Genomic DNA, 12,914 nt, shown 5'->3' on the forward strand with positions numbered 1-12,914 from the left:
CCACAAAGCAAAAGTAAATGTCCAAGATGTGTAAAAGTCTGGGTAAAAAGTATTAACTGATAATGACTTTTCAGACAAGTGGACAGTCTAGTACTCATTTCTTTAATGCAGTTTAAGCACATTTTTAGATTTATTTTTCTTCATAAAAACGACCAGAATCAAAAAAAATGAAATAAACCATAAAGAATTCAAATGTGTTATATAATGTAAAAAATATTTGGCTTTGGCTTTTTTTATTAGATTATCACAGGGTAAACACAGTCTATCCTTACTGCACGTCACAGGGTAACGTTACTATGCTTGGGCAGGGCTGGCGTCCATAAAGGGTCATGCGATACCACTTTGACTAAACTACTGCAAGGAACTCTAGAGCATCCAAGGTCAGTCGCTGTGTTATTTTTTTCTCCTCTCTTGTCCTTTCTCTACTTCTTCATTGGTTTTTATCTGTCCCATTTCTCTGTCTCTTTCTTCCCCCACTCTCTTATCTCTTTCTCTCTCTCTCCCTCTATCCCTCTCTCGCTCCCTCCCTCTCTCTCTCTTCCACCCCTTCTTCCTCCCCCCTCCCATATTTTTCCCATCTCTCTGTCTGACCTGTTTGGCACTATCATCTCCCACAACATGTTCTGGTTCTCATGACATCATCGCAACGACCAAATAACAGGAATCAGGATGAGTTGTGATGACAGGTGTACATAAAATACAGCACCCACTGGGCACAGACGTCAATTCAATGTCTATTCCACGTTGGTTCAACGCAATTTCATTGAAAGGACGTGGAAACAACGTTGATTCAACCAGTGTGTGCCCAGTGCGCAGGCTTCACTGTGTAAGAAGAAAAGAGACTAAACCTTTATCAGCACAATTACATGTTTTACAATATTATCCATCCCATCCTCATCACGGCACATTTTAATTATAGAAGTAAAAACAATGATGTACAACCTGGGGTAGTTTTTTTGTTTTGTTTTCTTATTCTATTTTCCCCCTATTAATTGCCTTCGTGTGTCCTCCTTGTGTATTTCCCCAAAGCCAAAGTTGTGCTATTTTACACTTGGTTTTCTGGAGAGAGAGGGAAAGGACATTTCTAGTAGGCGCAGAGCAGTGTTTGTGTCGGGGATGGAACACAAACAGACAGGGTTATCTTAAAGCAAGTAAACAACTCACGGTTCATACTAACACAGACATTGTATGTTGATTTCAGGAATTATCAGATGATAATCTGGAGGTATTATGAATTGAACTCATATGATAATTTAAAAAAGGATTTCTCTCTATCATTGTCAGGCTACCAAGGTTTATTTTAGGGGGACTGTGACAATAGCCTTTTAAGGAGTCACATGCAAACAACAGTTTAATTAAATGGAAAGCTCAGTCTGTTATGAAAAAGAGTGGTCGTCGTCTGTCTAAATAAAATGCTTATTTTTACATCAAACATTTAGGTTTGTTAGAACAACAATAGCTGCTCATATTTTCATAGTTGTGGTATTCCTAGCACTTCTAGGGAGTGTTCACTTCACTCATTTTAGTGTCTTCACACAGAAGCACATTAACACGGACGCGTTTCGCTAATTTCCAACATCAATCAAGGAGAGTCTGGGTCCATTTTCTCCTTCTCAGAGAGAGAGTGAAAAACCTCAGAGAATGAGTTCCCCACACACACACACCCAAACACACGACAGATGTTTCTAAAATACCACAGTAACAACAACACGCAGATGGAGTCTGGGAAATACCCTCTGAGTTTCTTGCTGCTCAGGGAATTAGAATAACAAATGTCGTCTACTGTGACTTTTAGTGGTGCCATTGAAGAACCTTTTCACCCACTGAAACAGCAGAAGCATAAAAAAGAGTGTATGAGTGTGAGTGTCTGTCAACGCTGCCTTACTCTGTGTGGGTAGACGTATTCTAGCTCTCTTCACCATGCTCTCTCTCTCTCTCTCTCTGTCTCCCTCTCTCCCTCTTGCAAGTATGACAGAGTAAGGGAGGAGTGTGTCCGTGTGTGTGTGTGTGTTCATGGGAAGTAGGATGGGGAGGAAAGTGCTGTTGGAACAGTGCCTAGGAGCTGAACATAGTGAAGCAGAGACGAAAGGAGGGAGGTGTGTAGAGGAGAGGAAGAGTGCGGCAGCAGTGTAGAGGAGAGGAAGAGGGCGGGAGCAGTGTAGAGGAGAGGAAGAGGGCGGGAGCAATGGAGAGGAGAGGAAGAGGGCGGGAGGGAGCAGTCTAGAACAGAGGAGTAAAGGAGAGAAAGACCGAGAGGAGCAGAGGGGAGAGGAAGAGGGGGAGTGGATCTGACTGAGGAACAGGTGAGAGGAGTTGAGATTACAGGAGATGGGTGGAGAATAATCGAATAAAAGAGGTGGAAAGGGGGAGGAGTGGAGAGAGACGAGAGAGAGGTGGAGAGGAGAGAGAATGGAGGAGAAAAGAGGAGAGAGGGTGTTGAGAGTGTTGTGTTCACACCCGACTCACCCAACGGAAGAGAAGAGAGCAGGAGACAGATGACCAGAGACAAGGCAATCCCACTGAGACGGTTGACTTAACACACCCACCAACACACACACATGCCACACACACATACCACATATACACCACACACACACACACACACACACCACACATACACCTAAAGAGAGCAACTCAGCCACATGCACAAAGACTTGTAAATCTGTTCAGACACATGTACAAGCAAACACACAGACAAACACACACAGACTTTCACTTTTCTCAGAGAACACTGTTTGCCAGGTCCAGATGAAGAGGATTGTGTTCAGGAGGACGAGAGGCGACCAGGAAACACACACTGGACTTGGACCTGCAATCTCCCACCAACAGGCGTGTAACAAACACACACACACACACACACACACACACACACACACACAAACACACACACACACACACACACCGTCAGAGCAAGACCAGGAGGACAGAAGCTGGACTGCACTCTACATTCTGCTGTGACAAGAGATAGACACGCGCTCTCTTCACACAGCCAAGGACCTCTGCTTGGAGCCACTAAACAACCTGTCACTTGGAGTAACACACTGTCTCTCATCTGATCTGAGCCAGAACGGAACCAAGCACCTGGAACCTAGAACATTGACTGTGTCCAGCACATGCTTTGGGCTTTGACCACCTTCATCCAGGAGGATTGCACACAGACAGAGACCCGGATCTAGCCTCTGACCTCTCACCTGCAGCCTGTGGCTGGCGGTGTGACGGCTTGTCTACTGTGGAGCAGCACCTACTCTATTTCTCTGTTCTCTCTGGTCTCGCTCCTCACATGGTCTCGTTCTTTGGCCTCACTGTCTAGTTTATTATATTTGTCTCTCTCTTCTGTCTTTTAAGACTTCTTTGGTTACTCTCTCCATCTTCTTGTTCTCTCCCGTGTCTCTCCCTAGCCACTATCTCTCTCCTCCAGTCTTTCTCTCTAGTCTCGCTTCTGTCTCTCCCCTCCATCTCCCTCTCTGTCTCCTCACATCCTCCCGCTATGATGCTGAGGAGAGACCGTCTGCTCCTGTCTGTGACCCTCACAGCCATCTTCACTGCTGACCTCTACTTCGTCCTGCTCCCCAAGCTCCGCCACAGACAACCAGGACCAGATGATGGAGGCTGCATTTGTCCCTCCTCCAGGGGGACTAACTTCACCCTTGCTGGGTACAGCGGCCTCACCACCCCCTGGCCCTCCAACACCACCTCCATGGACCTCCAGGGGATGGGGGTCAGAGCTACGGACAACCTTACAGAGTTGGGCTCGAAGCTGGAGAGGCTGTTTGCTCAACCCCTGTATAACATCCAGACACCGGAGCTGGTGCTAGAAGAGAGGCTGTTACAGTCTGAAGAGGTAATGGGGTATTACAGGAGGAAGGTCTCACGCTGGGAGAGGTGAGTACACTACACACAGCCCTGAGTTTAGATAAATCTCAATGTTTTGTTATGGTTGTGATTTAGTTTTGGTGGGACTAGACATGTTAGGAGACGTGTGTTTCCCTACTGTGGCTTCGATGTGGTAGAGGGGTAGGGTCCCTGACATTACGGCTGTGGATCCCTGGCACATGCATAAACACACCGTTCTCTTTCTTCCTCTTTCTCTTATTCTCTCACACACACACGCACAGACACTCAAGCATAAGCACGTCAACGTTTTCTCTTAGGCAAGCACTTTTTCCATAAAGACTAACCCCATAAAATGTCTTTAAAGTCGATGTTGTAAACAACATTTAATGGTGGTCTGGAACCAGCACTCAAACATCATTTGAGAGCCTATGTCTGGATCTCCCTGTGCTAGGTAAACAAGACCCTTAAACATGATGAAATCCTTTAAACCTGTGAGAGCTGAACAGACTGTAGCTGTCTTGGCTCCTGTCTAACAGTGTCCATCACAGCTCAGTGCATTCCCCTCAGAGAGATCCTGTTTGGGCTTCACTGGTGGAAAAACAGAAGAAATATGAAGAGAGATTTCTACCCCCTTGGCTTACTTCTAAATGGCACATAACAATAGATACCCCAGGGCTTAGGGTCTTGCAAAAATCTTGCAGCAGCCTGTTAACAGAAGAGAAATGGACTTAACAAGAGGATGGATGGTTTTCATAGGGACTTCTGGGGAAAGTTTGACTGTTTTATTTGGAGGCTGAAATAGAGCCGTTCTAGTTTACTGGCTTTACAAGTCAACCACTACGATTTATGGTGTGTGTGTGTGTGTGTGTGTGTGTGTGTGTGTGTGTGTGTGCGTGTGTGTGTGTGTGGCATACAACAATAGTTTGAATCAAGACCACTGAAAGAGGAAGGCGATGTGGTGTTGCAGCCAGCTGCTTGGTTCCTAGTTTCTAGTTTCTGGGTTTGTGGTCTCTGGTTGTGGTCTGTGGTCAGCCTTCCTGTGACGACCCCTCCTGTCATCTGACCACAGCAACTGATGATGTTTGAGCGTAGAGAAGCAACCAACCCTCCCACCCACCGCGGTCAGAACTGGCACAACGGTGCACCAATGCCACATGCTTCCCAAACCTCCTTAATGGTTTGAATGTTTGCTTTGGATCCGGGGTGATTCCTGCCCTTACTTTAAGTATGTTTGTGTGGGGAAGTGTCAGGAGAGGAGGAGAGGAAGGAAGGGGGATTTCTAAGTGAGGGCGAACAGCTCGGAAGCTTCGAGAGGGAGTCAGAGAGTCCAAGAGAGAGGTGGCGACTGTTTACTAGGCTTTAGTTTGTCTGGAATGCTGCCACTACAAATGTTTTCCTCTGAGAATAATCTGCATGTGTCTTTGACTGATTACCGCTGACTCTATTCTCCTCTGTGGAGATACCCTAAAGATTTGGATGATTGTTTGTTCGGTGAAGGAACTGTTGTCCTCGCCATGGTTGTTGCAAGTGTATTTTTAAAGGCGCTTTCAATAAAGTTTTATTTGATTTGATACTGTATGTGTATCACAGGCTTTCAAGGATAACTCCACTGTTTTGCATACCCTAACTCTGACCTCATTTTGACCGCTTCTCTCACCCCCTCAGGCATACATTATGACGTTGTGCAGCAACGGCAAGGCTATGCACAACCTTAACACCACTGTAACACCCCTCTTCTCCCCCAGGCATATGAAGCTGTACAGCGAGGCAGCAACGTTGCTGGAACACCAAGCGACCTTTGACCCTGAGGCCAGCTGGCTGAAGTTCCACCTGGGCATTAATCGCTACGCTCTGTATGCCCGCGAGGACCCCACAATCACCCGCCTGCTGAAGGACATGCAGTCCAACGCCGTCATCAGCGCAGGTTGGACCTGTTGTATGAGCGTTATAACCATTCATATAAGCGGTATTCATATGAGTGTTGCATTATAGTCACTGTCAACAGTGCATGCAGGTGCTATAGGACCCGAAGCTTGAACCATTTATATGATTGTTATAGGTATTGATTGCAGAAATGTCTTTATGCAGATTACACTCAAGACGAAAAGGCCCTCAAAGGAGCGTGTGACTGTACCCGGGGTAAGGTCCAGTGCTGTCTTGTCTACGTATCTGCTCTGTTTTGTTCCTCTATGGTTTATGCTCTGTTTTGTGTTCTGTGGAGGAATATTCTATTCAAGTGATAGAGACTTGGTCATTTCTTCAAACAATCATCTTTATTCAATATCGATTAATTATTGCAATAATTAAACCGTCGACTCAACAATCTTGACTGTTGGGTCGAGATCGTACCCTTTACAGACCATGCTGTTCCTTATATACCAGATACCAAGATTGCTCAGTCATAGCTGGTTCAACTCCCCCCATATAGATTGGGTGCACCATAAAGCACTTTGGGTTCATCCTGTGGTCACCTGCTTCTGGTATTATCTCCCAGATGCCAGGATAATTAGGACTACTGAGGCATTTGTTCTGTTCCTCCAGGGCTATCTCTATCTCAGTGACACCCACCACATCTGATCTGTGGAACGCCAGCTGTAGGTTTTTATCACCAAGCCATCACTTAATCAGTTGCCAGCCCAAGCTCCATAAAGGCTCCTCTCAGTTAACTCAGAAAGGAGAGAGAACCTTACTCTATTAAATAAAACAACCATTTGGTGCATAAATATAACATCATCTTACAATCCTGCTACCACAGTTCTAAGATGCATTCCATTTGCTTAAAAAGTTTCCCATGAGGACAGGGAGAGAAAAGGGAGAGAAAAAAGAGAATCAGTTGACACAGTCATCTTCATGACTGGTTCTTTTGTAGTTTTGCTCCCTCTGTTATTTCCTTTGGTGCTCAGCCGTGCTATCAGAACCGAACACCCAGTCGCAGGACTGACAAGACTTTTGTTTTCATCTGGTTCCAAGCCCCATAAATTAGCATCATTTTAATTTCTCACACTCTCCAGATCTTCATAAGTCACATCCCTGGAGACAGAGAGCAGAGACCGACTCATTTAGTTCAAAGGGAGAGTGTTCTTTAAAAAGCTTTATCTCATGAAGCAGGAGAGTGGGGAGTTGTTACAACAGCCCACACACCGGCAATCTCCACAGCTTTGCTATACCTTCCAGCAACAAACAACTCAGACCATGGATACACACTCACAGGCTCACAGAGAGACAGACAGACACACACACACAGCAATCTCATCTAACAGGGCCTGCAGCCAGCTGCATTCCAAGATTTGTAGAGCTTCCAACCACACTCCCTAAAAACACACAGGTGTCTCCAACCTCAGCAACAACACAAACACACTTCCAAGAACCCAAAATCCCTCTATTCCTCTGTCCCGCTTTAAAAAAATAATAATTTAAAAATACTTTTTCAACCACTTCTTCTTGAACAGTTGAAATAGCGACAATGTTCCCTTTGCACTTCAAAGCCTGTTTGTGTCTGTTTGATTTCCCTGCAGTTAAACACAGCGGAAAGAGATTGTAAACTATTAATAAGCCAGAACTTCAGAAGACTGAGCTGAGTCAGCTGGAATCAGGAGGAGAAGTGTGTATCTTTATGGTTACTGGTTAGCCTTGCTTTCTGCCACGGTATGCTAAATACCCTGACATACTAGAGAGACCCTACTGAGTGTAGTTCTCCATCTGTGGAACCATTACAGCCTCTGTCATGGTCTTATCACTGGGAACAGGTCCAGGCTGAAACAGATCTAGAGCAGAGAAAATAATATCCAACAGAATCAAATAGAAACGCCAAGGATTCGAGCTGCAAAATAAACTTGGGTCAGATTTCCGGCCAACTATGTGTTTTTTGGATAGGATTTTTAGCGAGCTTAGCTTTGCCAAGCTTTCTCTCTGTACGAGACGAAGAGCTGCCGAGAGAGACACAGAAACTGAGGGCAGGTGGTTGGCTGAGTGGTTGGTTAGAGAAAAGGCCTCGTTTAGTTAATTTAATTTCCGATCCATCACTGTCTCTCTCTCTTTATCTTTCATGTTCTTTCTCGATCTCTTTCTCTCTCTTTCCCGGTATCAGTGGTAAAGCCCAGTGGATACCACCTCAAGCTGGCCCTGAAGATGCAGAACTATGGCAAGGCCATGTTCAAACCCATGAGGTGACTGTTTTTTGAGGAAATCAATCAGGGGGAGTGCTCTGGTTTGTAGTGATATTTTGAACAGTACTGTAGTTATATGAACCACTCGTTAGCAACTCTCTCCTCTCATCTCCTTCTCTCAGACAGCAGAGAGACCAGGAGACTCCTGATGATTTGTTCTACTTCGTCGACTTCCAGAGACACAATGCTGAGATTGCTGCCTTTCACCTGGACAGGTAACCTTGGCAACCTGTACTCTCTTCATATTTATTTAATTTTGTTTTATTCAACCTTATCTTACCTGGAACTCTCTCGCCGATTCAATCTATTTTCTGAGAAAGCATATAAGAACCCTTCAAATTGAATGATTTTCAAGCATACTGCATTTCCCAAGTTGCCTCCCAACAAACAGATCCTAAAATGTGTACCTCTGTATACCTTTGACTGTGAAAGAGTGTCCTTGGGGAGATTAAGGCCTTTCCACTATTTCAACATGTCTCCTTCCCAAGCCAAGCATTTCATTTCCACAGACTTAGGTGTAATTACTGCTGTCTACTGTAAAGCCTCTCTAACCTCCATGCCTCCAGGTTACTGCACATTAACTGAAGTGAGTCATCAGTCACATACAGTCATTTGAGTCACAGCTTATCAACCCATAACCACACAAGACAGCAAGTCAACGTGGTTGATATACCTTAACGCACGACAACATTATGGATGGGTGTACATGGGTGTCGGCTAATAAAGCTCAAAGAAGTTATCAAGTTATTACGTTCCATACATTTTTACCTCACAATATACCATTTAGTCCATTTCGAATTTCACGAAGTGGAAAGGAAGAGAAATAAAACAAAGACTAAATGCTCGGGTTATCATTCATGAATTGAACACTGTGACTGTACACTACTGTACTGTCTAAGACTAGATACTGTATGTCTAGTATGTCTGTGTGTTGTGTCTCTGTCTCTGTGTTGTACCAGAGGCTTTATCATTATAAGGCCCAATCAGCAGGTGAGATATGCAGCACCTCAATAACATCTCCAGTATTTAGTCTCAGATACACACACTGATGACTGTTACTGAGACATACAATTCTGTCAGACTGTAAATATGGCCCTGGGGGCTGTTGCCACACATCAACAACTGCTAGACTACACCGCGGGGAACAGAGGCAAATACATAGGCGTTATTATGGATAAAAATCTGTAAAGTTGAATTAAATTCCTGTGACTTTTGAGTATGTCAACTGAGGTGAGAGATTGCAGGAGCTATGAGTTCATCTGACTTTCTATTGTTTGTTCTGTTCAGAATGGAACTCTTTCTTCTCGAACTCTGAGTAGTAGAAGATGTATGAGTTTGCGTTCATCAGAATGGGACTCTTGTCTTTCTCTCACCTAGAATCCTGGACTTCCGGAGGGTACCGCCGGTGGTGGGCAGGCTGGTGAATTTGACGGGGGAGATTCTCCTGACCACTCACAATGAGGACCTAAGGAGTGTGTTCTTTACCTCTCCAGGTAGGCATTACCCTACTAGAGAAATATGGTTCCATAATAAGACAATTTGGCTTGAGAGTCTACACACCTGCTACTTAGATCTTAATGAATCAGTCTGTGATTAAAAGGCGAGGATGAATACTGATCGTTTAAACTAATCTACACTATATCTATGTATATTCTCTTTCAAACAGCGAACAACACGTGTTTCTTTGCTAAGTGTCTGTACGTGTGTAAGACGGAGTATGCAGTGTGTGGGAGCCCTGACCTGCTGGAGGGCTCCATGTCAGCCTACCTCCCCGGTCTCAGCATCGCCCCTCGTATCTCCATCCCCAACCCGTGGATACGATCATACACCTTCACTGGCAGGGAGGAGTATGCATACAACCCTTACTTAACCCTGAGACCTACTGTCATCTCTTCCCATAATGCCATTTTGGAGCCTCTCATTTCCATTTTGAAAGTTATCCATTTGACTGTATTTTGATAAGGTAATATGGCAGACTGAACATCTTGGTACAATGAATATCTTGTTATACTATCTTGTTACAATCTGCATGTGTCTGTCTCTACCAGGTGGGAGGTGAACCCCTTGTACTGTGACACCATAAAGCAGCTGTATCCCTACAACTCAGGGAACCGACTGCTCAACATCATAGACATGGCCATCTTTGACTTCCTTATTGGTATGTACGACCACCCATCACCCCTGATGGATCCCTGTCCTTGTTCCATATGACACCCTATTCCCTATGTAGTGCACTGCCTTTGTCTATACATTGAATAAACACGCTATGTCACAAATGACTCCCTATTCCCAATTACAGTGCACTACTTTTGTCTGTAGCCCTATGTGAGTGAATATTTGTTCTTGGCACTCTCCCTCAGGTAACATGGACAGGCACCATTATGAGATCTTCACCAAGTTTGGCGATGAAGGTTTTCTTCTTCACTTTGACAACGCCAGAGGGTGGGTACTAGAGTTGCTTTATAACTTCAGTCATTGCACAATGGAATATTTCTAGTTCCCTTATGATGACATCACTTCCTGTGTTTCAGGTTTGGGAAGCATTCTCAAGATGAGATGTCCATACTGGCTCCACTGTCACAGTGCTGCATGTAAATATGGAGAGCATACACTATAGTCACTAACACAGATGAACTAACACCAACATTGAACCTGTATTCATATTTAACTTGGCATGGCAACTCTCGAGTCAAGTCTCACTCTCTGCCTATCTCTCCCTCATTCTATCTCCCCCTCTTCACCTCCATCCCTCCCCTCCCTCTACCCCCTCTCCTCACCTCTCAGTATAAAGCGTTCCACGTTAATGCGGCTGCAGCTCCTCTCCCAGGACCGCTATAGGCTCAGTGATGTGATGAGGGAGTCCCTGGGAGGAGACGCACTGCAGCCGGTCCTTACTGAGCCCCACCTGCAGGCCCTGGACCGCCGGCTGCAGCGCGTCCTGAAGACAGTCCACAGGTGTGTGCGCAGGCTGGGAGAGGCTCAGGTGATCACCACAGACTTTGTTGATACCTCCGTCATGCCTGAGTCTGTTAAACCAGTGTCTGCGCCCAACAAGGAGAGGTAACTAAGGTTAACAAGGAATTCAAAAGAAGTGCACTATAATAGGGGAATAGGATGACATTTTGGACGTATCCCCAAGTCCTACAAGGGGAGGTAACATAAGACCAAGGACAGCCTGAGGACCATGATGGCAGGTGACCTCGTCCTGTAAAAGCAGGAACCACAGGGTCTGGTCCCTCTCACCGAGTAATGCATTCCGAACTAGTCTTTGAAGTCAAACCTTTGGAATGATACGGTCAGCTTTGACAATAGACAGCAGCACTGCTTTCCTGCACTGTCAAAATGTCACACATGGCCTTGGGCTATGAGGTCACCTGAGGTCACCTTCCACCCTCTCTGGAGATCCCCTCTGCCTTGCAGTGCATTGAAATGGACCTACTGTATCAGTGCGTCAAAGGAGCCAAATGACTGTGGAAGAAGCACTGGATAATTTAAGATGATTTCTGCTTTTTCAGGATTTCACACCCTTCTTCAGTACTCTGTCATTTCAATTTCATTTCAATGATTGCACATCAGTTCTGTGAAGTAACCTTGTGCCAACAGATATTTAATCAAATATACATTTGTAAATAAAGGTTATGATTTGGGGTGATCCATTGAACAAAACTTTAATACGAAGAAATGATGACACTTCAATACTCCTTACATTTCTACTGCTTTCTGTTGTGTAACTGTTTTGATTGATCTGGATTCACGTTAGACACACATAGTGAAAGTTAAAAGGAAAGACAAACTGAGAGAAAGTGCATGGATGAAAAAGAAAGTGTGTGTATGAAGTGTTTCCTCCTACAGGAAAGTGTCACCTATTAAACCTCCATTTAAACGGCCCATGGTTTTTCCAGATAGCACGTAGACGTCTAATGCCCGTCTGTCTGTCTCATCAGGAGGTGTCTGTCTGTCTTTCTGACTGTCTCATCAGGTGTCTTTCTGTCTCATCAGGAGGTGTCTGTCTGTCTGTCTTTCTGACTGTCTCATCAGGAGGTGTCTGTCTGTCTGTCTGTCTCATCAGGTGTCTTTCTGTCTCATCAAGAGGTGTCTGTCTATTTAATCAGGTATCTGTCTGTCTGCCCTTTAAGCACTTTCACAACCATAACACACCCTGCCATAAATACCTCATCATCATCACAGCTACTGTACTGTATGTGTACATGCAGCTTATACTTTGTTCTGACTAGTCTGAAACAAAGTATTGTCTTCAAACAACATTCTGTTTGATGCCATTTCATCTCAACACGTCTGGACCTTTTGCTCCGAGCTGTTCTCATTGTTGTCCTGACTACAAATCCAATGCATCCTGATGTTTTTGAAGAGGGAGAATAACCACAACTATTTTAAAGAGCCTGAGTGAGTGAAATCACACCAAATGAAGTTGGGCTTCTGTCCAACAATGCCGGAGGGAGCTTATGGAAGACTGTTTTATAAGGTGTCAGCAGCAAAAACGCTCAGAACATTTATTGGTTGTGCAACAGTGACTGATCTTAAATGCATGCAGGAGTGGGTTCTGGGTTTACTAACTTTATGAGCTCTCCAATGAAGTGGGTGGCTTTCTTTCATCCACCGACAGTTAAACATCTAATTTCACCAAACACCAATAGGCTACAGTGGAGTCATTTTCTCATGTATTTTCTTCATATGCACTGAACCAATAAAACAGAATGTCAAGAGGCCCTCCTGGAGATTTACCTTCACCTGTCCTGTTCTGTCGGATCAACGTGGGTATAGTGAGTAAAGGAAACCACAAATCCAATGCAGAATATTGAGAAGAGGTACTACACTGCCCTCCAGAGTTAGGACTATTCATTAATTTTATCGTATGGACATATTCAGACAACCAATGAGTAAATGACTCAGCCG

At 44.7% G+C, this 12,914-nt stretch overlaps 1 protein-coding gene across 3 annotated transcripts; it reads left to right on the plus strand.

The window, feature by feature from the left end:
- The first annotated feature begins 2,156 nt into the window (after positions 1 to 2,156).
- Positions 2,157 to 11,652, plus strand: LOC110499209 (FAM20A golgi associated secretory pathway pseudokinase). Of its 3 annotated transcripts, none has more exons than XM_021576193.3 (12): positions 2,157 to 2,303; positions 3,399 to 3,882; positions 5,580 to 5,758; positions 5,923 to 5,973; positions 7,922 to 8,000; positions 8,123 to 8,215; positions 9,378 to 9,493; positions 9,667 to 9,847; positions 10,049 to 10,158; positions 10,361 to 10,442; positions 10,532 to 10,591; positions 10,785 to 11,652. In XM_021576193.3, exons 2-12 carry the CDS (start codon positions 3,488 to 3,490, stop codon positions 11,062 to 11,064), a joined length of 1,626 nt encoding a protein of 541 aa, XP_021431868.1. In that variant the 5' UTR covers positions 2,157 to 2,303; positions 3,399 to 3,487; the 3' UTR covers positions 11,065 to 11,652. The 3 variants fall into 3 exon arrangements, with proteins under 3 accessions (XP_021431868.1, XP_090068201.1, XP_021431867.1); XM_090212075.1 differs by having other exon boundaries at positions 2,218 to 2,303; positions 3,575 to 3,882; XM_021576192.3 differs by lacking the exon at positions 2,157 to 2,303 and having other exon boundaries at positions 2,374 to 3,882.
- The last annotated feature ends 1,262 nt before the right edge of the window (positions 11,653 to 12,914 follow it).

This window comes from Oncorhynchus mykiss, chromosome 20 (assembly GCF_057628025.1).
Source record: "Oncorhynchus mykiss isolate SJ-2025 chromosome 20, ASM5762802v1, whole genome shotgun sequence".
Taxonomy (NCBI): Eukaryota; Metazoa; Chordata; class Actinopteri; order Salmoniformes; family Salmonidae; genus Oncorhynchus; species Oncorhynchus mykiss.